Source organism: Ranitomeya variabilis, chromosome 5 (genome assembly GCF_051348905.1).
Source record: "Ranitomeya variabilis isolate aRanVar5 chromosome 5, aRanVar5.hap1, whole genome shotgun sequence".
Taxonomy (NCBI): domain Eukaryota; kingdom Metazoa; phylum Chordata; class Amphibia; order Anura; family Dendrobatidae; genus Ranitomeya; species Ranitomeya variabilis.
In genome coordinates, this window is record NC_135236.1 from 49,772,278 (window position 1) to 49,800,186 (window position 27,909).

At 43.4% G+C, this 27,909-nt stretch overlaps 1 protein-coding gene across 3 annotated transcripts in view; it reads left to right on the forward strand.

The window, feature by feature from the left end:
* MAST1 (microtubule associated serine/threonine kinase 1) overlaps positions 1–27,909 on the forward strand; it is a 133,501-nt gene that overhangs the window by 12,249 nt on the left and 93,343 nt on the right. For 2 of the 3 annotated variants that reach the window (XM_077261889.1, XM_077261890.1), the window contains exon 1: positions 17,792–17,889. The exons of the other annotated variant lie outside the window; for it this stretch is intronic. In XM_077261889.1, the coding sequence (XP_077118004.1) occupies positions 17,851–17,889 (39 nt within the window). In that variant the 5' untranslated portion in view covers positions 17,792–17,850. Of the gene's footprint in view, positions 1–17,791; positions 17,890–27,909 lie in introns of those variants that run through there. 3 annotated transcript variants of the gene reach the window in all.

Genomic DNA, 27,909 nt, shown 5'->3' on the forward strand with positions numbered 1-27,909 from the left:
TGCATTAGTGTAGAGGGTCTCTGGTCTGGGGTCTGTATTAGTGTAGAGGGGCTCTGGTCTGGGGTCTGTATTAGTGTAGAGGGGCTCTGGTCTGGGGTCTGTATTAGTGTAGTGGGGCTCTGGTCTGGGGTCTGTATTAGTGTAGAGGGGCTCTGGTCTGGGGTCTGTATTGGTGTAGTGGGCTCTGGTCTGGGGTCTGTATTAGTGTGGTGGGGCTCTGGTCTGGGGTCTGTATTAGTGTAGTGGGGCTCTGGTCTGGGGTCTCTATTAGTGCAGTGGGGCTCTGGTCTGCGGTCTCTATTAGTGTAGTGGGGCTCTGGTCTGGGGTCTGTATTAGTGTAATGGGGCTCTGGTCTGGGGTCTGTATTAGTGTAGTGGGGCTCTGGTCTGGGGTCTCTATTAGTGCAGTGGGGCTCTGGTCTGCGGTCTCTATTAGTGTAGTGGGGCTCTGGTCTGGGGTCTGTATTAGTGTAGTGGGGCTCTGGTCTGGGGTCTGTATTAGTGTAGTGGGGCTCTGGTCTGGGGTCTGCATTAGTGTAGAGGGTCTCTGGTCTGGGGTCTGTATTAGTGTAGAGGGGCTCTGGTTTGGGGTCTGTATTAGTGTAGAGGGGCTCTGGTCTGGGGTCTGTATTAGTGTAGTGGGTTTCTGGTCTGGGGTCTGTATTGGTGTAGTGGGTTTCTGGTCTGGGGTCTGTATTGGTGTAGTGGGATCTGGTCTGGGGTCTGTATTAGTGTAGAGGGGCTCTGGTCTGGGGTCTGTATTAGTGTAGTGGGTTTCTGGTCTGGGGTCTGTATTGGTGTAGAGGGGCTCTGGTCTGGGGTCTGTATTAGTGTAGTGGGGCTCTGGTCTGGGGTCTGTATTAGTGTAGTGGGTCTCTGGTCTGGGGTCTGTATTAGTGTAGTGGGTCTCTGGTCTGGGGTCTGTATTAGTGTAGTGGGTCTCTGGTCTGGGGTCTGTATTAGTGTAGTGGGGCTCTGGTCTGGGGTCTCTATTAGTGCAGTGGGGCTCTGGTCTGGGGTCTGTATTAGTGTAGAGGGGCTCTGGTCTGGGGTCTGTATTAGTGCAGTGGGGCTCTGGTCTGCGGTCTCTATTAGTGTAGTGGGATCTGGTCTGGGGTCTGTATTAGTGTAGTGGGTCTCTGGTCTGGGGTCTGTATTAGTGTAGAGGGGCTCTGGTCTGGGGTCTGTACTAGTGTAGTGGGTTTCTGGTCTGGGGTCTGTATTGGTGTAGTGGGATCTGGTCTGGGGTCTGTATTAGTGTAGTGGGTCTCTGGTCTGGGGTCTGTATTAGTGTAGAGGGGCTCTGGTCTGGGGTCTGTATTAGTGTAGAGGGGCTCTGGTCTGGGGTCTGTATTAGTGTAGAGGGGCTCTGGTCTGGGGTCTGTATTAGTGTAGAGGGGCTCTGGTCTGGGGTCTGTATTAGTGTGGTGGGTTTCTGGTCTGGGGTCTGTATTAGTGTAGTGGGGCTCTGGTCTGGGGTCTCTATTAGTGTAGTGGGGCTCTGGTCTGGGGTCTCTATTAGTGCAGTGGGGCTCTGGTCTGGGGTCTGTATTAGTGTAGTGGGGCTCTGGTCTGGGGTCTCTATTAGTGCAGTGGGGCTCTGGTCTGGGGTCTGTATTAACGTAGAGGGGCTCTGGTCTGGGGTCTCTATTAGTGCAGTGGGGCTCTGGTCTGGGGTCTCTATTAGTGCAGTGGGGCTCTGGTCTGGGGTCTCTATTAGTGTAGTGGGGCTCTGGTCTGGGGTCTGTATTAGTGTAGTGGGGCTCTGGTCTGGGGTCTCTATTAGTGCAGTGGGGCTCTGGTCTGGGGTCTGTATTAGTGTAGTGGGTTTCTGGTCTGGGGTCTCTATTAGTGTAGTGGGGCTCTGGTCTGGGGTCTCTATTAGTGTAGTGGGGCTCTAGTCTGGGGTCTGTAGTAGTGTAGTGGGGCTCTGGTCTGGGGTCTGTATTAGTGCAGTGGGGCTCTGGTCTGGGGTCTGTATTAGTGCAGTGGGGCTCTGGTCTGGGGTCTATATTAATTTAAGGGTCTAGTAGTTGATTGTGCAAAAGCTGCAGTTGACTGTATTTTAATTACTATACAAGACATTTATTACTTTTGCTTTGCCAGAAATTCATGAGACATTAGTTATGATGTAGCCGACCTAAGGCTTAGGCCGACACACTAGGCCTTGTGGAGATGTTGCCTATAGCAACCAATCAGATCATTGCTTTTATTTTCTAACCTCTACTAGAAAAATGAAAGCTTGAATCTCATTGGTTGCTGTCGTTACTCTTTTATCTCTTACCGCCATTATAATAGCCAGCTGTCAGCCATATTTATCAGGGGCCCCTCCTCTGCTCCTCTGGTGGGGAGCTCTCTGTTATAGTAGGTGATGTTTATTGTATTCCTACAACTCCGCAAAATAACGGAGGGACCTTAAGCATCGCGCCATGTGTTAATGCAGCTTAAAGGGGGTTTTCTGTACAAAAAACGGTAAATTAATAATTTATTTCAGACTGGTGTCTGTCAGCCCCCACAAGATTGCTACCTTTGTGGACAAAGACACCGTGGCCCTATATAGAAGTGCACGTTTTTTTTATTTAGATCATTTCTGCCATCTAGTGTTCATCTGTAGGATCGCAGGCTCATGGCTTTGGCCTTCTCCATCTAACTATAAGGCCGAATTCACACATGCATGTTTTGTGGCCCATATTCGATATTCTGACCCCCACGGGTCTCCAGACCTGAACACAACAGTCTCCTTTATGGTATTTGCATTTTCGGGGAGAAGATGCAGTGAACAATCACCAAAATAAAAGATAATTCTAGTTTTTCAATTTTTTTTTACTTTTAGACATTTATTTACCTTGCGGGTTAATTAGATTTTGATGAATCAGACTTTTATGAACACTCCAATACCATTTTTTTTATTATTATTTATTATTGACCTAGAAAAATGTTGGTAATTCAAAGTTTTACTTATTTTTTTAAATATTTTTTTCTTCATTTTTACTATATTTTTCAGTTTTCTAAGGGGTCTTGAACCTGTGATCATTTGATCTCTTGTTCTATGTACTGTAGCATTGCAGTATATAGCACAAATCAGGGTCTCCTATGCCATGACAACCCACCATCACACCACAATCATGTTGCAGATGGGGGTATCATCAAGTGCTTCTTGAAGGATTCAGTTACTCCTTGTAAATGCTCCACCAGCAAAACAGTGAGAGCAGCTCTGGAGTGGCCGAGTAGTATGGTTATGCTCAACTGCAAGCCTACTGGGTATCCTACACCTTGAGGTTTGCAGGACACTAGAGGTACCAGCAACCTCAAGTACGTTTTTGCTGTTTTGCAGTGGCTTACTACCAATACCACATGGTACACCACTGCAAATCTTACGGCAGACCACTCGACCACTGTGGAGCCTGTGAGACGGGTGCCCTTTGCTGCTCCGGCAGTGGAGCCTCCCTGCCCATCATCACCCTTTCAACTGTATCGGCATTATGGATGCTGACACAATTGAAAGCAATGATGGAATAGGGAAGCTGTCCTCTCCCTCCTCCATCACTCTAACTCTGCGTCTGAGATCGGACGTCTCAGTGTAGCCAGTGCGGTTCCGTCACTATATAGCAATGCATTATACTGTATAGAGGGCAATGTGGGGCCCATTATACTGTATGGAGGGCAATGGGAGCCCATTGTACTATATGGAAGGCAATGTGGGGCCATTATACTTCATGTGGGGCACATCATTCTATATGGAAGGCAATGTGGGGCCCATAATAGTACATGGAGGAAAATGTGGGGCACATTATACTGTATGGAGGGCTATGGCCCATTTTATCACATCAAGGACTATGTGAGGAGCACTATATGACATGAGGACAAGGGGGGCACATCATACTATATGGAGGGCAATGTGTGGTCCATTATATTGTATGGAAGGCTATGGGGGTGCATTATACTACATGGAGGGCAATATGGGGCCAATTATACTGTACGGAATGCAATGGGGGCCCATTATACTACATGGTGGGACATGTGGGGCCCATTATACTGTATGGAAGGCAATGAGGGGCCCATTATACTCTATGGAGGACTATATAGGGCCCATTATAATGTATGGAAGACAATGGGGCCCATTATACTACATGGAGGACTATGTGGAGTCAATAATACTGCATGAAGGTCAATTTGGGGCCCATTATACTGTAGGTAAGGCAATATGGCCCATTATACTACATGGACAGCAGTGGGGGCCCATTATTCGACATGGATGACAATGTGGGGTGCACTATAATACATGGAGGGCAATGTGAGTCACATTATACTACATGGATTACAATGTGGGGTACATTATACTATTTGGAGGACTATTTGGGGCCCATTATAGTGTATGGAAGACTATGTGGGGCCCATAATACTATATGGAAGGCAATATGGGGCCCATTATTCTACATGGAGAGCTACGTGGGGCCCATTATACTACATGGAGGGCTATGTGGGTGGCCATTATACTATTGGTAGGTCTATGTCTGGCCCATTCTACAATATGTGAGGCCATTGTAATATTTGGAGGGCTATGTTGGGGCCATAGTATAGTATATGAAGGGCAAAGTGGGAGCCTTTATACTTTATGGGAGGGCCATTATATGATTTGTAGGGCTGTGTGGGGGCCATTATACTGTTTTCAGAGCTATATAGGGACTATTATACTGTTTGCTGGGCTATGTGGTGCCATCATACTGTTTGCAGGGCTATGTGGGTACCATTAAACTGTATGCTAGCAATTATACATTGTGAAGGATTGTGTGGGGTCTATCATACTGTGTGGTGGCCATTATGCTTTTAGGAGGGCTTTGTGGGGGCTGTTATACTGTTGGGAGGGCTTGTCAGGGTCATCATACACTGTGGAATATTGTTCTGGGTCCATCATACTGTGTGTAGGGTTGTGTTGGGTCCATCATACTGTGTGGAGGGTTATGTTGGGATCATCATGCTGTGTGGAGGGCTGTGTTGGGGCCATCATACTGTGTGTAGGGTTGTGTTGGGTCCATCATACTGTGTGGAAGGTTGTGTTTGGTCCATCATACTGTGTGGAGGGCTGTGTTGGGCCATCATACTGTGTGTAGGGTTGTGTTGGGTCCATCATACTGTGTGTAGGGTTGTGTTGGGTCCATCATACTGTGTGGAGGGTTGTGTTGGGTCGATCAGACTGTGTGGAGGGCTGTGTTGGGGTCATAGTTGTGGCATCATACTGTTTGGGGGGTCACCATACTTTGCCAGGGAGTGGGGTTACAGGAGTGTTATCATACTGTGCGTGTAGACAGTACTGTGGAGGAATTAACTTTGGGAGTATCATGCTGTGTTTGGTGGGCATTTTTGTTGGCATCATGTATGATGGTGGCCATGAAAGGGGAAACTAGTGGCTTCAGTAGTAGGAAAATTACTTTGAAAGGACTGCAAAGTTGTGAGATATGCTCTTCTGTGACAATGCGGAATATAATTTATTTTTTATGGAGGCAGGGGGCACAGTTAGAATGTCTGCTATGGCAGGGGTGTCAAACTGCATTCCTCAAGGGCTGCAAACAGGTAATGTTTTCAGGATTTCCTTGTATTGCACAGGTGATCATTTAATCACCTGCACAGAATGATTCCAGCACCTTGTGCAATGAGAAGGAAATCTTGAAAACACGCATGGTTTGAGGCCCTCTAGGAATGCAGTTTGACACCCCTGTGCTATGGGGTCACATGATTTCTATGTATGCCCCTACTGCTTACTCTGATGAATTTGTCTGGAATTTGTCTAATAATAATAGTAATATTTATATAGCACCAACATATTTCCCAGCACGTCACAAGAGAGAGAGAGAGAAAATCTTTTTTTTCTTGCAAAAGTTTGTTCCTCACTGTTTTAAATGGGTTCGGGTTGAAGTTTGAAAAGTTTCAAAAAGAGTTTGGGTAGGGTACCCGAATCTGAACTTCCACAGGTCCGCTCATCCCTATCCATGAGTTTATGTGAAAAGAACAAAGATGTAATATTTTTTAAGACGCTTCCATCCAATTTGCATAATAATTTGGAGTTCTGTAGTGTAATAGTGACACCACCCACCATAGCTGGCGCAGGAGCTTTACCCACTTGGCGACCTCACACCAGGTGCATCTACATTATACAATGTGTGGGATCCATTATACTATATGAAGGGCTATGTGGGGGCCATTATACTTTATAGAGGTCTATGTGGAGGGCCATTACATGGTTTGCAGGGCTTTGTGGGGGCCATTATACTGTTCTCAGGGCTATATACAACTCCAGGTGACGGCCATGATTCACATACCATTAGCAGGTATATAGAAGTGACAGCTGAGGAGTAATGATTCAGGGAGCAGGGCACGGCTGGTCCCTGGGAAGGGGACATTTGCTGCTCTGTGAGGGATTACACTGGTGAGAGAACCGACTAAGCAGCAAATAACAAGGGTGAATAAGCGGAAGCGCTCAGCCATGGATCACCGGCCTCCCTCCCAGCCCTCTCTGTCCTTGTCAGTATACAGTATATAGAGAGGACATTGCCAGGACTGTGGGGGGCAAGTGTCGGTAGTAATAAAGGAACCCATGAAAGGTCATGTTGCAGTCACCTGTGAGGGCACAGAAAGGCTTTAGGCCTCATTCACACTTCTGTACGTGTTCTATCCACGTAGATCACAGACAGAACATGTGACATTACAGTCTTTGGTTGCTGTTCACATATCCGTGGTATTTCAGAGTGGTCAGCAAAAGGAAAAAAAAACAGAGACATGTCTGTCTATGGGTCCGTATATATCGTCCCAGAGGTAGAAATAAATGTTGCCTTTGGGAATCCAAACACATGCTGCTGTTGATGGATCTCGACGTGGCTTTAGTCATTCCAAAATTCATTTACTAATAAATATCATCACATATGAACCCCTGTAATTATACATATATTTCATATGACTAAAACCATACTAAGATCTGTCAACAGCAGTTTATTCCAAAAAATCAGCGGAAGTTCTTTCTGCAACACAAAAAGTGAAAAACAAAAGGCTCATTTTAGACTGGTCAATAATTGGGAACAAGTTCCCAGGAGAGCTTATTTCCCGATCCTAAACAGGCCATCAACAACCCCCTGAATGAGCAGAACACTTGTGAGTCGGATGTAATGATACTTAAACTGGCTTAAAAATCATCGTTCTCGGCAGCAAATCCTCTTGTGTAATCAGGCAGTGGTTCGGGGTGAGTTTCAGGGGGTGTCATTCTCCACCCCCTGGGAGCAGGGCCAGTCCAGCTGTGGGCCACATCGCCTGTTGACAGCTTAGTGGAGCAGGGAGCTGATGACCATGGACTCCCTGCTCCACCACTCATTCTAGCACACTACTTCTGGCCTGATGGAGGCCGGCACCATGCTGCGGTGAGGTCACTGGATCACGCCGTCCACCTCCACTGATGGACAAGCCAGAAAAGGTTACAGAAGACTGAAAACAGGGTTGGGGGAATGTAAGCTTTTTTTAATTAATTCTGCGGTGAACTGTGGTGGCATCATATGAGAGTTTGCACTGTTGAGCCATCATACTGTGTATAGGAGAGCTATGGAGGAATTTTACTATGTATAGGAAACGGTGGCGACGTCATACTATATATAAGAAGCTATGGGGACATATACGATATAGATGGAGCTGTGGAGAACATTATACTGTGTATAGGGAGCTGTGGGGGACTTCATGCTGTATATAGGGAGCTGTGGGTATGATCATACTATATATAGGGAACTGTGAGGTCAGCATACTGGATCTATGAAATTGTGGGGGCATTATACTGTATATAGGGGCTGCAGGGCCATCATATTGTATATAGGAGGCTATGGGGGCATTATACTGTGTATAAGGGAGCTGTGGGGGGAATTATACTGTGTATAGATGCTGTTGGACCTCATAGTGTACATCATAGTGTATATCTACATCATTGTGTATATAAGGGGCTAAGGGGGGATAATACTGTATATAGGGAGCTGTGGATGCCATCATAATATATATAAGGAATTGTCAGCCATCATACTATATACAGGGTGTTATGGCGGGATTATAGTGTATGTAGGGAACTATGCAGGACATCATACTGTGTATACGGGGCTATGAGAGCATAGTATTGTATATAGGAGGCTATGAGGCATTGTACTGTGTAGGAAGCTGTGGTGACATCATACTGTATGTAGGGGGCTGTGGGTACTTCATACTGACTATAGAAGGCTTTGTGGGCTTTATACTTTATATATGTGTAATGACCAGAGGTCCGAATAAGATCCAGTGAGTCACAAACCAAGACTAAGGCAGAAATCTCCAACAGTTGTTTACTCAAAGGCAAAATAACTAAGGTAGTATGGAGAATATCAAGGCAGATGCACCCCAAAGATACACCAATTCAGCATCAGCCGAAATCACTGTGCCACTCCAAGGTCTCCTGAGAAGTATATGCTCCAACAGACTAATAATCAATTTACCTAACAGAACAACTCAATACAAGAACAAGTGTAAATTGATTGTAGTGCAATCAAGGGAGCCCCTGGAATGGCACACTGAGTATAACTTATACACATCTAATATTCAATACACCTCTAAATTAACGATTAAACACTCTGAACAGGGATACCCGGGTATCTATGACTATGGTACCGTATCCTGAGATAGATCTTGTCTCAGGCAGGAATCTGCACAGGCTGCAGCCAGTCCAAATCTTCAGCGCCAATAAGTTACAGCAAGCTCCTCTGTCTTGTCAGCCGATGCCGAGCCCAAACGCCGGGGACTTAGTTTGGTGGCCTCACGATGTTGTCTCTGCTTCTGTAGCTCCTAGAAATGCTCCACAACAACCCGTCTGTCTCTATATCAGCAGTCTGTCCAAACTTATTTCTCCACTCAATGCACAGGGACTCCACAGACTCTCAAATACGTACTGAGTTTCCAGTGAAGTCTCAGTCTTCCAAAATAAAAGGTTAGCTCTTCTCCAGAAAAACGTTAGCAACAAAAAGTCTCTCACAGGGTTAAATAAAAGGTTAGCTCTTCTCCAGAAAAACGTTAGCAACAAAAAGTCTCTCACAGGGTTAAATAAAAGGTTAGCTCTTCTCCAGAAAAACGTTAGCAACAAAAAGTCTCTCACAGGGTTAAATAAAAGGTTAGCTCTTCTCCAGAAAAACGTTCACAACAAAAAGTCTCTCAAAAGCTTTTTCTCCAATACACTCGCAGTAAATCCACACAGTCTCTTGCTATATCACTGCAGCTTCTTCTCTTCTTCCCGCCTTTTTCTTCTCTCACTTCCTTATCTGACACTTTACACACAGGACACCAGACCCCACCCACCAGCACACATTGTCTCCTCTGGCAGTGTCTGTCCCTTGCTGCAGCAGGCAAAAAACACAGGGTCCTAGTGCTCTCTCAGTGGGACTACAGTTCACCCTCTTACATATGTGCTATGAAGCATAATAATGTGTGCAGGGCTTGGGACATCTTACTTTGTATAGGAGTGCTGTGGGGGCCATCACACTGTATGGAGAACTGGGGGGACATCATACTGTGTATAGGAGGGCTGTGAGGGCCATCACACTGTATGAAGAGCTGGGGGGACATCATACTGTGTGTAGGAGGGCTGTGGGGGCCATCACACTGTATGGAGACCTGCGGGGGACATCATACTGTGTATAGGAGGCCTGTGGGGGCCATCACACTGTATGGAGAGCTGTGGGGGACATCATACTGTGTATAAGAGGGGTGTGGGGGCCATCACACTGTATGGAGAGCTGGGGGGACATCATACTATGTATAGGAGTGCTGTGGGGGCCATCACACTGTATGGAGAGCTGGGGGGATATCATACTGTGTATAGGAGTGCTGTGGGGGCCATCACACTGTATGGAGACCTGTGGGGGACATCATACTGTGTATAGGAGGGGTGTGGGGACCATCACACTGTATGGAGAGCTGGGGGGGACATTATACTGTGTATAGGAGTGCTGTGGGGGCCATTACACTGTATGGAGAGCTGGGGGGGCATCATACTGTGTATAGGAGGGCTGTGGGGGCCATCACATATGGAGAGCTGGGGGGACATCATACTGTGTATAGGAGGGCTGTGGGGGCCATCACATATGGAGAGCTGGGGGGGACATCATACTGTGTATAGGAGGGTTATGGGGGCCATCACACTGTATGGAGAGCTGGGGGACATCATACTGTGTATAGGAGGGCTGTGGGGGCCATCACACTGTATGGAGAGCTGGGGGACATCATACTGTGTATAGGAGGGCTGTGGGGGCCATCACACTGTATGGAGAGCTGTGGGGGACATCATACTGTGTATAAGAGGGGTGTGGGGGCCATCACACTGTATGGAGAGCTGGGGGGACATCATACTATGTATAGGAGTGCTGTGGGGGCCATCACACTGTATGGAGAGCTGGGGGGACATCATACTGTGTATAGGAGTGCTGTGGGGGCCATCACACTGTATGGAGACCTGTGGGGGACATCATACTGTGTATAGGAGGGGTGTGGGGACCATCACACTGTATGGAGAGCTGGGGGGACATCATACTGTGTATAGGAGTGCTGTGGGGGTCATCACACTGTATGGAGACCTGTGGGGGACATCATACTGGGTATAGAAGGGGTGTGGGGACCATCACACTGTATGGAGAGCTGGGGGGGACATTATACTGTGTATAGGAGTGCTGTGGGGGCCATTACACTGTATGGAGAGCTGGGGGGGCATCATACTGTGTATAGGAGGGCTGTGGGGGCCATCACATATGGAGAGCTGGGGGGGACATCATACTGTGTATAGGAGGGCTGTGGGGGCCATCACATATGGAGAGCTGGGGGGGACATCATACTGTGTATAGGAGGGTTGTGGGGGCCATCACACTGTATGGAGAGCTGGGGGACATCATACTGTGTATAGGAGGGCTGTGGGGGCCATCACACTGTATGGAGAGCTGGGGGACATCATACTGTGTATAGGAGGGCTGTGGGGGCCATCACACTGTATGGAGAGCTGGGGGACATCATACTGTGTATAGGAGGGCTGTGAGGGCCATCACACTGTATGGAGAGCATAATACCGTGGTTCCCATAATACTGAGTATATGGGTCTCTGAGGCATCATTTTAATGAGGCACAATGGAGGATCACTATAGGGAAGTACAGGGGTATAAACCATAAACCCATATGTTTGATAATATGTATAAGGGCCAAAGGTGTGGAGGTTATAGTTTGTAAGGATGAACGGTGTGATGATTACACTGGTTTACATATTTTCAAAAGTTGTGAGCTTCAGTTATGAAATGAGCCATTTCTTAATGATTTTGACCTCCTGAACTGAAATCTGACAATGAAAATATTGAGTTGGCTCTTGTTTCTATGATATCAAAGAGTTTTTCTTTTACTGCTACATACAGTATAGTCAATGCTTAAAAGTTTCAGTACTTTCAAACAGTATTATTTTTGCAAAAATAAAGATGCAAAATATTTTGTTTTGCCAATTTTCTGAGATTAATTTAAAGGAATCTTATCAATAATTTAAATAACTAAATCATGTCTAAGCACTATTGCGAGTTATAAACATTGCAGAAATTGCTCTACTAAATTTGCTCCTCATTGAGCGACAACTCTTTTTTGCTTGTCTCTTGTACTCCTACATTGGATCACCTCTTACAATTGTCCAACAGTAATCTGCGATCATTGATGGATTCTATTTTCCTTGAATTTTTTTCTCCGTAGACGCAATATCGTGGTGAAATCTCTCACTGCGCTCGTCACTCACTGCTCCGCAGTTTGGTGGAAAAGAGTCTAGATGCGAATGTAAGAAATGAATCACACAAGAGCTCAGCCTTACTCTTATCCAAATCTCTACCAGGATGGTTCAGTTCACTTTGTGTTATAAGGTGTGGTTCACAGGAAGTCTTGGTCGTGAGAGGGAGATGCTTCATGACACCAAGCGCCCTCTTCTTCCTCACTTGACTAGACTGAAAATGTTTCTGGTGCTTTTGGAACCGGCAGTCCTTCTGTAAGTGGTGCTGGGTGTATTGCAGATGGAAAGATTGGATACTGTAAAGTCCACTTCTTCTTCCTTGAAACTGCTTTACTAATGGGGGCCACCAAGCCAATATAGCAATTGTTAGTGTGATCTGTTGGCTCTCTCCAGATCATTGGGACTGCAAAAAGCATAGATTACCTCTTCCCATGAAACACTGGATAAGATGTGATCTACATCTATTGCAACGTATGTGTGGAGCCCAACTCTTGTCCTGATCCCCTATTCTGCAGCCAATATACAGGTTGCAGGCTTTCCTTATCATGGTAGTCAAGTTTCGACTTTCTGATGCAAAAGTGACTTCTCTCTATATGTAGCAAAAACTATCTGGTTTGTTAATGTAAGAACGATGCATATCTGTCAATATGCTAAGAAACTAAGTTAAGAAATCCTAAAGCTGTATACCTTACACAGAGAGCATTTATAAAAGTAGGTGATGCCACTGTAATTAGGATTACGTGATGGGAGCTGAGTTGGTGTTTTCTGATTGATCGCCCTAAGATGATAGAATACCGAAGGCTCAATAGACAAAATAATAGACGAGCTACTAACAATGCAATAATGATGAGGAAATGCTAAAGACGCAATTTTTCTATAAGCTGCATGAAAGGTGTCATAAGGAATGACAACCTCCTCTGGATCTTGAAAATTAGAGCCGATCAGCAAATTTTAAGCATCGGATTTGTTTTCAGCACTACAAAATTATTTGAGTTCAAATGTTTTAGTCTCTGAACCAATTTGGCTGTAGAACATATAGATCACTAGGCTTGATGATGTCTGTCATAGGTGTAATGGTAAGAGGGGACGTGTCACCCTCATATTGAGGATTGAAGCATGGCTTACTACTTGATTATAACTTGGAAAGGGAACAAAAGTTTGAATTCTAAACATGTGAACACTGGTAAGCTATGACCCCCCCCCCCCCCCACTGTGAACAGGTAATTGAAATGGGTCATCTGATGGAGAACAAACACAATGTCTGTAAACCAGGGGCTGAGAGGCAACAAATTTATCACCTCCAGAAAAAAACAGTGCGTGCGCTGAGGGGATCCAAAAGTCTGCAGTCGCACAGAGTGACTGCAGACTTTTCATTTCAGACCAGACAGTATAGTCCTCCATACTGTATTATGGGCCCCACATAGTTCTCCATACAGTATTATGGGTGTTATGGACTGGTAATTTAGAAGCGACATGCGACTAGCTCTGGGCAGGTGGTAACTATACAGACAGCAGTCCCTGATCTTAACACAACACTAGCAGTAGCTGTGGAATGTTCCTGTCACTCCCTGGACATCTCGTCACAGCCGGAGAACTAGCTACCCCTAAAGGTAGAAACAGGAAAGCTATCTTGCCTCAGAGAAAATCCCCAAAGGATAGGACAGCCCCCCACAAATATTGGCTGTGAGAGGAGAAGGAAATGACATACGTAGTATGAAACAAGATTTAGCAAAGGAGGCCAATTCTAGCTAGATAGACAGTAAGGAAATAAACAGTGTGCGGTCAGTAATAAAAACTAGAAAAAGTCCACCGCAGAGATATGCAAAAATCTCCACACCTGACTAAAGGTGTGGAGGGCAAAATCTGCAGCCCAGAGCTTCCAGCTTAGCTAAATAGATACATACTGATAAGCTGGACAAATGAACAAAACATAAATGTGCTGAACAATAAGTCCACAACAAGTGGACTGCAAAAGGACAAGCAAGGACTTAACTTTGCTGAACGGGTCAGAGTGTCAGGGAAATCCAAGAGCCGTGCCTCCAGGCAAGAACAATTGGCAACTGGCATCGATTGAGGGATAAAGCCAGACTAAAATAGCCGAGCAAAAAGAAGATCAGTGGAAGCAGCTGCTGATACTAAATCCAAGAAGCAGCTATACCACTCAAAACCACAGGAGGGAGCCCAAGAGCAGAATTCACAAAAGTGCTACTTACAACCACCGGAGGGAGCCCAAGAGCGGAATTCACAACAGTTGGGCACCACATAGTCCTCCATACAGTATTATGGGAATAACATAGTCCTCCATACAGTATTATGGGCATAACATAGTCCTCCATGAAGTATTATGGGCACCACATATTCCTCCATACAGTATTATGGACACCACATATTACTCCATACAGTATTATGGACACCACATATTACTCCATACAGTATTATGGACACCACATAGTCCTCCATACAGTATTATGGACACCAAATAGTCCTCCATACAGTATTATGGACACCACATAGTCCTCCACACAGTATTATGGACACCACGTATTCCTCCATACAGTATTATGGGCACCACATAGTCCTCCATACAGTATTATGGACACCACATAGTTCTTCATACAGTATTATGGACACCACATAGTCCTCCACACAATGTTATGGACACCACGTATTCCTCCATACAGTATTATGTGCCCCACATATTCTTCCATACAGTATTATGGACACCACATTGTCCTCCACACAGTATTATGGGCACCACGTATTCCTCCATACAGTATTATGGTGCACCACATAGTCTTCCATGCAGTTTTATGGACATCACATATTCCTCTATACAGTATTATGGGCACCACATAGTCTTCCATGCAGTATTATAGACACCACTTATTCATCCATACAGTATTATGGACACCACATAGTCCACCATACAGTATTATGGACACCACATAATCCTTCATACAGTATTATGGACACCACATAGTCCTCCACACAGTATTATGGACACCACGTATTCCTCCATACAGTATTATGGGCACCACATAGTCCTCTATACAGTATTATGGGCACCATATATTGCTCCATACACTATTATGGGCCCCATATATTGCACCATACAGTATTATGGGCACCAGCACTGCAGTCTTCCATACAGTATTATGGGCACCACATAGTCCTACATACAGTATTATTGTCACCACATAGTCCTTCATACAGTATTATGGGCACCACATAGTCCTACATACATTATTTTGGGTCCCATGTATTGCTCCATACATTATTATGGGCCCCATATATTGCTCTATACATTATAACGGGCCCCATATAATGCTCCATACAGTATAATGGGCTCCATGTAATGCTCCATGCAGTATAATGGCCCCATATAATGCTCCATGCAGTATAATGGCCCCATATATAGCTCCAAACAGAATAATGGCCCCTTATAATACTCCAAATAGGATATAATGGCCCCATATATTGTTCTATACAGTATAATGGACCCATTTATTGCTTCATACCGTATAAAGGCCCCATATATTCATAATCCCCTCCATACAGTATAATAGGCCCCATATAGTGCTCCTTACATTAAAAAAATCAAATACTCACCTTTCCCCATTATCCCCTGCTTTGGTCTCTTCAGCATCTTTTGGCACTCTGCCATTGCTCCCTCTGCCTTGTTACATCACAGAGACTCAGAAGACGCTGAAGATACTGGAGCTGCGGGGAACGGGGAGAGGTGAGCATTTGAGGAGGGCCGGTGCCAGCGCTGGCACCGGACTCCCCTGATTCATGGGCCCCTTTGCATGCCGGTGTCCCCTATGGTGAGTGGGCACCTCGTTTGTCCAGGGCCCCAGCACTTGCCCAGGTGCGCCGGGTGGTGACGCCGATCATGCTTCTGGTCTTCAAAGTGAATTGTGACAGACTCTTTGGAGCCGGATTTCAGTTATGAATATTGTTTTATTTTGTGACAGGCGTAGGTCCTACAATTATGGGAGACATATTTTCATTGTTGTGACGATGTGGTAAAGGTAACACATTTACTTACATCACTGCACATCAGTCCCAAATTAATATCGGACCGATGGATAACAAAATATATGTAATGTTTCCTATTTATGGAAACCTAAAGTCATGATAGGAAATATGGCGCTAATATCTCCCACCTGGAACATCCAGGTTGGAAGATATCCTGAAAATTGGGGCTTTTATAATTTTTTGGAACCCTAGCCACATCCCATTGACCAGCCCCTATATGAGCTCACCTAGGGGAAGTATGTGGGAGTGACTTTTACTTAATAAATACAGATTGGTATAATCTTTTTCTTCTTGAATACTATAAAGTACAACCTGTTCTCACATTCCCTAATAGCTCAGTGTGTTGTTAGGTTGATTTCTAAGAGAAAGGTGGAATTGAGGCGTCATGAAGAAGATTCCGCAAGAAAAGAGTAACGACATAATCCATCTTGGTCTCTTGGCCAAGAAAATTGCCAAACTGCATCATGTGAGTGCCATGACAGCTGGAAGATGAAGTCCATCCATTCAGAAGCCAAGAGGTGGACATCCAGGTGAAATATCAGAGCCAACAATTCGGCTCATCCCAAGGTCTTTCAGCTCTGATGCCACAAACCCAGCAGTGGAGGTGGCTTGTAGGCTTCGTAATAGTGAGATCACAGACGTCCATGGAAGAACTATGCGCCGCACTTTGCACAAGTGTGGAGTGGTGGCCCAAAAAAAGGTGAAGAAGTCTCGATTTCAATATCGTTATAAGAGGTATCGGCTCAAGTTCGTAAACAAGTGTGAAAAGTAGACAGTAGAAAATTGGAAACGGGTAACTTGGAAAAAAGGGGCTAATGGATCGAGAAATGTGAAGAAACTGTCAGGTTCTGTGGTTGAAGCCTGATATGAGGTTGCTTCAAAGCCAGAGGTGTTGGCTACTTGACCAGGATCGATGGTGGTCTCAATAAGGAGCTATATGTGAGTGTCCTACAAGACAAGTTCCTTCGTACACTCCAGTACTATGGGTATGAAATAATTTGGCTTATCTGTATAACTATATGTTTTTATACAAGTTTCAATAACATTATATGTTTTATTATTAAAAATAAACTTTCTTTACCTTGGTTATTCGAATATACTTTTTTTCTGTAAGATTTTGCATTTTTTGTGCTTAACCAAATGACTAGTCCTACAATACAGACGGCACAATTTTCATTAGTATTCATTATTTCTCACTATTACTTTTGTGCTCATGCGGGGTGCTAATATTTGCTTGCTGCAATGAGTCCGGATCTAAATCCCATTGATCACCCGTGGAGAGATCTTACAATTGCTGTTGGGAGAAGGCGCCTTCAGATATAAGAGACCAGGAGGAATTTGTAAGAGGAGAGTGGTCCAAAATCCCAGGTGAGAGGTGCAAGAAGCTTGGCGATGGTTATAGGAATAGATTGATTGCAGTTATTTATTCCAAAGGGTGTGCAACCAAATATTAAGCTGAGGCTGCCAACAATTTTGTCCGGCCTATTTTTGGGGTTTGTGTGAAATTATGTCCAATTTGCGTTTTTTTTCTTTTTTGTGTGTGTGTTATTCCAGTGCACACAAAATAATTAAACATGTGTAATTGTAATAATTTTCTGGGAGAAATACTTCATTTTCTGGAACAATTTCAAGGGTGCCAACACTTTCGGCCTTGACTGTATCTACACTATCTGTATTGTGGGCCCTTCCCTGCAGCCTGCTCTATATATTTGGGCTCAGCACCGGGGACAGCTCCCTGGTGTTTGGGGGGCAGGATGCTCTCTCCCCTCCTCACCCTGTACCTGTCCCATAGATCAGGACCCTCCTGTAGCGCTGATTCCGGTGTGTTTGGGGTCTCCCTCCTTCGGGGACACAGGAGGGCGCTGATCTTTTGTGTGGCTGTATTAGTGGAGCTGTGTCAGGCTCCTTCCTCCCACCCCTCCCCGCTCTTCTCCTCCCTCTTCTCTCTCTTGCTCTCTCCTTTCCTGCCTGTATCTTCCCCTCCCTGTCTCATTCTCTCTGTTCCGCACTCTCCATATGACATGGATGATTCTGCCATCATCAGACGCAGGAGGCTGCAGGTACAGTGCTGCTCCACGCTCCTACCTACCCCTATTGTCTGTAGCTGTTATGGGGGATACTTTATCATGTAGGTCTCAGATCTCCGGGGTTATTTACTGTAATGCTCCATCATTTTATGTCTCCTGACATATCTTCACTGCCACCCTACAGCACTACTCCTCCCTCCATCCTATCTACTCCTCACCCTCTCCCCTCCTTTCTACTGTGGCCATACCTACATGTATCCCATATGGGTGTGTGATATGTGCCTGTCATATGTAACTACACACGTCCTCTCACTGCCTGCAAACCCCATCGCACTATATCCTCCACTATAAATCCCCCTATTACCCCCTATATCTCCCCCTATTACCCCATATATCCCCCCTATATCCCCTCCTATTACTCCATATATCCTCCCTATATCTCCTCCTATTACTCCATATATCCTCCTATATCTCCTCCTATTACCCCATATATCCCCCCTATATCCCCTCCTATTACTCCATATATCCTCCCTATATCTCCTCCTATTACTCCATATATCCTCCCTATATCTCCTCCTATTACTCCATATATCCTCCTATATCTCCTCCTATTACTCCATATATCCTCCTATATCTCCTCCTATTACTCCATATATCCTCCCTATATCTCCTCCTATTACTCCATATATCCCCCTATATCTCCTCCTATTACTCCATATATCCTCCCTATATCCCCTCCTATTACTCCATATATCCTCCCTATATCCCCTCCTATTACTCCATATATCCTCCCTATATCCCCTCCTATTACTCCATATATCCTCCCTATATCTCCCCCTATTACTCCATATATCCTCCTATATCTCCTCCTATTACTCCAATTATCCTCCCTATATCTCCTCCTATTACTCCATATATCCCCCTATATCTCCTTCTATTACTCCATATATCCTCCCTATATCTCCTCCTATTACTCCATATATCCTCCCTATATCTCCCCCTATTACTCCATATATCCTCCCTATATCTCCTCCTATTACTCCATATATCCTCCTATATCTCCCCCTATTACTCCATATATCCTCCCTATATCACCTCCTATTACTCCATATATCCCCCTATATCTCCCCCTATTACTCCATATATCCTCCTATATCTCCTCCTATTACTCCATATATCCTCCCTATATCTCCTCCTATTACTCCATATATCCCCCTATATCTCCTTCTATTACTCCATATATCCTCCCTATATCTCCTCCTATTACTCCATATATCCTCCCTATATCTCCCCCTATTACTCCATATATCCTCCCTATATCTCCCCCTATTACTCCATATATCCTCCCTATATCCCCTCCTATTACTCCATATATCCTCCCTATATCTCCTCCTATTACTCCATATATCCTCCCTATATCCCCTCCTATTACTCCATATATCCTCCCTATATCTCCCCCTATTACTCCATATATCCTCCCTATATCACCTCCTATTACTCCATATATCCCCCTATATCTCCCCCTATTACTCCATATATCCTCCTATATCTCCTCCTATTACTCCATATATCCTCCCTATATCACCTCCTATTACTCCATATATCCCCCTATATCTCCCCCTATTACTCCATATATCCTCCTATATCTCCTTCTATTACTCCATATATCCTCCCTATATCTCCTCCTATTACTCCATATATCCTCCCTATATCTCCCCCTATTACTCCATATATCCTCCCTATATCTCCCCCTATTACTCCATATATCCTCCCTATATCCCCTCCTATTACTCCATATATCCTCCCTATATCCCCTCCTATTACTCCATATATCCCCCTATATCCCCCTATTACTCCATATATCCTCCCTATATCACCTCCTATTACTCCATATATCCTCCTATATCTCCTCCTATTACTCCATATATCCTCCCTATATCTCCTCCTATTACCCCATATATCCTCCCTATATATCCCCCTATTACTCCATATATCCTCCTATATCTCCTCCTATTACTCCATATATCCTCCTATATCTCCTCCTATTACTCCATATATCCTCCTATATCTCCTCCTATTACTCCATATATCCTCCCTATATCTCCTCCTACTACCCCATATATCCTCCCTATATATCCCCCTATTACTCCATATATCCTCCCTATATCTCCTCCTATTACTCCATATATCCTCCCTATATCACCTCCTATTACTCCATATATCCTCCTATATCTCGTCCTATTACTCCATATATCCCCCTATATCTCCCACTATTACTCCATATATCCTCCCTATATCTCCTCCTATTACTCCATATATCCCCCCTATATCTCCCCCTATTACTCCATATATCCTCCCTATATCTCCTCCTATTACTCCATATATCCTCCCTATATCTCCTCCTATTACTCCATATATCCCCCCTATATCTCCTCCTATTACTCCATATATCCTCCCTATATATCCTCCTATTACTCCATATATCCTCCCTATATCTCCTCCTATTACTACATATATCCTCCCTATATCTCGTCCTATTACTCCACATATCCCCCTATATCTCCCCCTATTACTCCATATATCCTCCCTATATCTCCTCCTATTACTCCATATATCCTCCCTATATCACCTCCTATTACTCCATATATCCTCCTATATCTCGTCCTATTACTCCATATATCCCCCTATATCTCCCCCTATTACTCCATATATCCTCCCTATATCTCCTCCTATTACTCCATATATCCCCCCTATATCTCCCCCTATTACTCCATATATCCTCCCTATATCTCCTCCTATTACTCCATATATCCTCCCTATATCTCCTCCTATTACTCCATATATCCCCCTATATCTCCTCCTATTACTCCATATATCCTCCCTATATCTCCTCCTATTACTCCATATATCCTCCCTATATCTCCTCCTATTACTCCATATATCCTCCCTATATCTCCTCCTAATACCCCACATATCCTCCCTATATCTCCTCCTATTACTCCATATATCCCCCTATATCTCCTCCTATTACTCCATATATCCTCCCTATATCTCCTCCTATTACTCCATATATCCCCCCTATATCTCCCCCTATTACTCCATATATCCTCCCTATATCTCCTCCTATTACTCCATATATCCTCCCTATATCTCCTCCTATTACTCCATATATCCCCCCTATATCTCCTCCTATTACTCCATATATCCTCCCTATATATCCTCCTATTACTCCATATATCCCCCTATATCTCCTCCCATTACTCCATATATCCTCCCTATATCTCCTCCTATTACTCCATATATCCCCCCTATATCTCCTCCTATTACTCCATATATCCCCCCTATATCTCCTCCTATTACTCCATATATCCTCCCTATATATCCTCCTATTACTCCATATATCCCCCTATATCTCCTCCTATTACTCCATATATCCTCCCTATATCTCCTCCTATTACCCCATATATCCTCCCTATATCTCCTCCTATTACTCCATATATCCTCCCTATATATCCTCCTATTACTCCATATATCCCCCTATATCTCCTCCCATTACTCCATATATCCTCCCTATATCTCCTCCTATTACTCCATATATCCCCCCTATATCTCCTCCTATTACTCCATATATCCCCCCTATATCTCCTCCTATTACTCCATATATCCTCCCTATATATCCTCCTATTACTCCATATATCCCCCTATATCTCCTCCTATTACTCCATATATCCTCCCTATATCTCCTCCTATTACCCCATATATCCTCCCTATATCTCCTCCTATTACTCCATATATCCTCCTATATCTCCTCCTATTACTCCATATATCCTCCCTATATCTCCCCCTATTACTCCATATATCCTCCCTATATCTCCTCCTATTACTCCATATATCCTCCCTATATCTCCCCCTATTACTCCATATATCCTCCTATATCTCCTCCTATTACTCCATATATCCCCCTATATCTCCTCCTATTACTCCATATATCCTCCCTATATCTCCTCCTATTACTCCATATATCCTCCCTATATCTCCCCCTATTACTCCATATATCCTCCCTATATCTCCTCCTATTACTCCATATATCCTCCTATATCTCCTCCTATTACTCCATATATCCTCCCTATATCTCCTCCTATTACTCCATATATCCTCCTATATCTCCTCCTATTACTCCATATATCCCCCTATATCTCTTCCTATTACTCCATATATCCCCCTATATCTCCTCCTATTACTCCATATATCCTCCCTATATCTCCTCCTATTACTCCATATATCCTCCTATATCTCCCCCTATTACTCCATATATCCTCCCTATATCTCCTCCTATTACTCCATATATCCTCCCTATATCTCCTCCTATTACTCCATATATCCTCCTATATCTCCTCCTATTACTCCATATATCCTCCCTATATCTCCTCCTATTACTCCATATATCCTCCTATATCTCCTCATATTACTCCATATATCCTCCCTATATCTTCTCCTATTACTCCATATATCCCCCTATATCTCCTCCTATTACTCCATATATCCTCCCTATATCTCCTCCTATTACTCCATATATCCCCCTATATCTCCCCCTATTACTCCATATATCCTCCCTATATCTCCTCCTATTACTCCATATATCCTCCCTATATCTCCTCCTATTACTCCATATATCCTCCTATATCTCCTCCTATTACTCCATATATCCTCCTATATCTCCTCCTATTACTCCATATATCCTCCTATATCTCCTCCTATTACTCCATATATCCTCCTATATCTCCTCCTATTATTCCATATATCCTCCCTATATCTTCTCCTATTACTCCATATATCCTCCCTATATCTTCTCCTATTACTCCATATATCCTCCCTATATCTTCTCCTATTACTCCATATATCCCCCTATATCTCCTCCTATTACTCCATATATCCTCCCTATATCTCCTCCTATTACTCCATATATCCCCCTATATCTCCCCCTATTACTCCATATATCCTCCCTATATCTCCTCCTATTACTCCATATATCCTCCCTATATCTCCTCCTATTACTCCATATATCCTCCTATATCTCCTCATATTACTCCATATATCCTCCCTATATCTCCTCCTATTACTCCATATATCCTCCTATATCTCCTCATATTACTCCATATATCCTCCTATATCTCCTCCTATTACTCCATATATCCTCCCTATATCTCCTCCTATTACTCCATATATCCTCCCTATATCTCCTCCTATTACTCCATATATCCTCCTATATCTCCTCCTATTACTCCATATATCCTCCCTATATCTCCTCCTATTACTCCATATATCCCCCTATATCTCCTCCTATTACTCCATATATCCTCCCTATATCTTCTCCTATTACTCCATATATCCCCCTATATCTCCTCCTATTACTCCATATATCCTCCCTATATCTCCTCCTATTACTCCATATATCCTCCCTATATCTCCTCCTATTACTCCATATATCCTCCTATATCTCCTCCTATTACTCCATATATCCTCCCTATATCTCCTCCTATTACTCCATATATCCTCCCTATATCTCCTCCTATTACTCCATATATCCTCCCTATATCTTCTCCTATTACTCCATATATCCTCCCTATATCTTCTCCTATTACTCCATATATCCTCCTATATCTCCTCCTATTACTCCATATATCCCCCTATATCTCCTCCTATTACTCCATATATCCTCCCTATATCTCCTCCTATTACTCCATATATCCCCCTATATCTCCTCCTATTACTCCATATATCCTCCTATATCTCCTCCTATTACTCCATATATCCTCCTATATCTCCTCCTATTACTCCATATATCCCCCTATATCTCCTCCTATTACTCCATATATCCTCCCTATATCTCCTCCTATTACTCCATATATCCCCCTATATCTCCTCCTATTACTCCATATATCATCCCTATATCTCCTCCTATTACTCCATATATCCTCCCTATATCTCCCCCTATTACTCCATATATCCTCCCTATATCTCCTCCTATTACTCCATATATCCTCCCTATATCTCCCCTATTACTCCATATATCCTCCTATATCTCCTCCTATTACTCCATATATCCTCCCTATATCTCCTCCTATTACTCCATATATCCTCCCTATATCTCCCCTATTACTCCATATATCCTCCCTATATCTCCTCCTATTACTCCATATATCCTCCCTATATCTCCTCCTATTACTCCATATATCCTCCCTATATCTTCTCCTATTACTCCATATATCCTCCTATATCTCCTCCTATTACTCCATATATCCCCCTATATCTCCTCCTATTACTCCATATATCCTCCCTATATCTCCTCCTATTACTCCATATATCCTCCCTATATCTTCTCCTATTACTCCATATATCCTCCTATATCTCCTCTTATTACTCCATATATCCTCCTATATCTCCCCCTATTACTCCATATATCCTCCCTATATCTCCTCCTATTACTCCATATATCCCCCTATATCTCCTCCTATTACCCCATATATCCTCCTATATCTCCTCCTATTACCCCATATATCCCCCTATATCTCCTCCTATTACTCCATATATCCTCCCTATATCTCCTCCTATTACTCCATATATCCTCCCTATATCTCCTCCTATTACCCCATATATCCCCCTATATCTCCTCCTATTACTCCATATATCCTCCCTATATCTCCTCCTATTACCCCATATATCCCCCTATATCTCCTCCTATTACTCCATATATCCTCCACTATATCTCCCCCTATTACTCCATATATCCTCCCTATATCTCCTCCTATTACTCCATATATCCTCCCTATATCTCCTCCTATTACTCCATATATCCTCCCTATATCTCCTCCTATTACTCCATATATCCTCCTATATCTCCCCTATTACTCCATATATCCTCCTATATCTCCTCCTATTACTCCATATATCCCCCTATATCTCCTCCTATTACTCCATATATCCTCCCTATATCTCCTCCTATTACTCCATATATCCTCCCTATATCTCCTCCTATTACTCCATATATCCTCCCTATATCTTCTCCTATTACTCCATATATCCTCCTATATCTCCTCCTATTACTCCATATATCCCCCTATATCTCCTCCTATTACTCCATATATCCTCCCTATATCTCCTCCTATTACTCCATATATCCTCCCTATATCTTCTCCTATTACTCCATATATCCTCCTATATCTCCTCTTATTACTCCATATATCCTCCTATATCTCCCCCTATTACTCCATATATCCTCCCTATATCTCCTCCTATTACTCCATATATCCCCCTATATCTCCTCCTATTACCCCATATATCCTCCTATATCTCCTCCTATTACTCCATATATCCTCCTATATCTCCCCCTATTACTCCATATATCCTCCCTATATTTCCCCCTAATTACTCATATATCCCCCTATATCTCCTCCTATTACTCCATATATCCTCCTATATCTCCTCCTATTACTCCATATATCCTCCTATATCTCCCCCTATTACTCCATATATCCTCCCTATATCTCCCCCTATTACTCCATATATCCTCCCTATATCTCCTCCTATTACTCCATATATCCTCCCTATATCTCCTCCTATTACTCCATATATCCTCCCTATATCTCCCCCTATTACTCCATATATCCTCCCTATATCACCTCCTATTACTCCATATATCCCCCCTATATCTCCTCCTATTACTCCATATATCCTCCCTATATCTCCTCCTATTACTCCATATATCCTCCCTATATCTCCCCCTATTACTCCATATATCCTCCCTATATCTCCTCCTATTACTCCATATATCCTCCCTATATCTCCTCCTATTACTCCATATATCCTCCCTATATCTCCTCCTATTACCCCATATATCCTCCCTATATATCCCCTACTATACCAATATCTCCTCCTATCATATATCCTCCTATATCTCCTCCTATTACTCCATATATCCTCCTATATCTCCTCCTATTACTCCCATATATCCTCCCTATATCTCCTCCTATTACTCCATATATCCTCCCTATATCTCCCCCTATTACTCCATATATCCTCCCTATATCTCCTCCTATTACTCCATATATCCCCCTATATCTCCTCCTATTACTCCATATATCCTCCCTATATCTCCTCCTATTACTCCATATATCCTCCCTATATCACCTCCTATTACTCCATATATCCTCCTATATCTCGTCCTATTACTCCATATATCCCCCTATATCTCCCCCTATTACTCCATATATCCTCCCTATATCTCCTCCTATTACTCCATATATCCCCCTATATCTCCCCCTATTACTCCATATATCCTCCCTATATCTCCTCCTATTACTCCATATATCCTCCCTATATCTCCTCCTATTACTCCATATATCCCCCCTATATCTCCTCCTATTACTCCATATATCCTCCCTATATATCCTCCTATTACTCCATAGATCCTCCCTATATCTCCTCCTATTACTCCATATATCCTCCCTATATCTCCTCCTAATACCCCACATATCCTCCCTATATCTCCTCCTATTACTCCATATATCCCCCTATATCTCCTCCTATTACTCCATATATCCTCCCTATATCTCCCCCTATTACTCCATATATCCCCCCTATATCTCCCCCTATTACTCCATATATCCTCCCTATATCTCCTCCTATTACTCCATATATCCTCCCTATATCTCCTCCTATTACTCCATATATCCCCCCTATATCTCCTCCTATTACTCCATATATCCTCCCTATATATCCTCCTATTACTCCATATATCCCCCTATATATCCTCCCATTACTCCATATATCCTCCCTATATCTCCTCCTATTACTCCATATATCCCCCCTATATCTCCTCCTATTACTCCATATATCCCCCCTATATCTCCTCCTATTACTCCATATATCCTCCCTATATATCCTCCTATTACTCCATATATCCCCCTATATCTCCTCCTATTACTCCATATATCCTCCCTATATCTCCTCCTATTACCCCATATATCCTCCCTATATCTCCTCCTATTACTCCATATATCCTCCTATATCTCCTCCTATTACTCCATATATCCTCCCTATATCTCCCCCTATTACTCCATATATCCTCCCTATATCTCCTCCTATTACTCCATATATCCTCCCTATATCTCCCCCTATTACTCCATATATCCTCCTATATCTCCTCCTATTACTCCATATATCCCCCTATATCTCCTCCTATTACTCCATATATCCTCCCTATATCTCCTCCTATTACTCCATATATCCTCCCTATATCTCCTCCTATTACTCCATATATCCTCCCTATATCTCCTCCTATTACTCCATATATCCTCCCTATATCTCCTCCTATTACTCCATATATCCTCCCTATATCTTCTCCTATTACTCCATATATCCTCCTATATCTCCTCCTATTACTCCATATATCCCCCTATATCTCCTCCTATTACTCCATATATCCCCCTATATCTCCTCCTATTACTCCATATATCCTCCCTATATCTCCTCCTATTACTCCATATATCCTCCTATATCTCCCCTATTACTCCATATATCCTCCCTATATCTCCTCCTATTACTCCATATATCCTCCCTATATCTCCTCCTATTACTCCATATATCCTCCTATATCTCCTCCTATTACTCCATATATCCTCCCTATATCTCCTCCTATTACTCCATATATCCTCCTATATCTCCTCATATTACTCCATATATCCTCCTATATCTCCTCCTATTACTCCATATATCCTCCCTATATCTCCTCCTATTACTCCATATATCCTCCCTATATCTCCTCCTATTACTCCATATATCCTCCTATATCTCCTCCTATTACTCCATATATCCTCCCTATATCTCCTCCTATTACTCCATATATCCTCCCTATATCTTCTCCTATTACTCCATATATCCTCCCTATATCTTCTCCTATTACTCCATATATCCTCCCTATATCTCCTCCTATTACTCCATATATCCCCCTATATCTCCTCCTATTACTCCATATATCCTCCTATATCTCCTCCT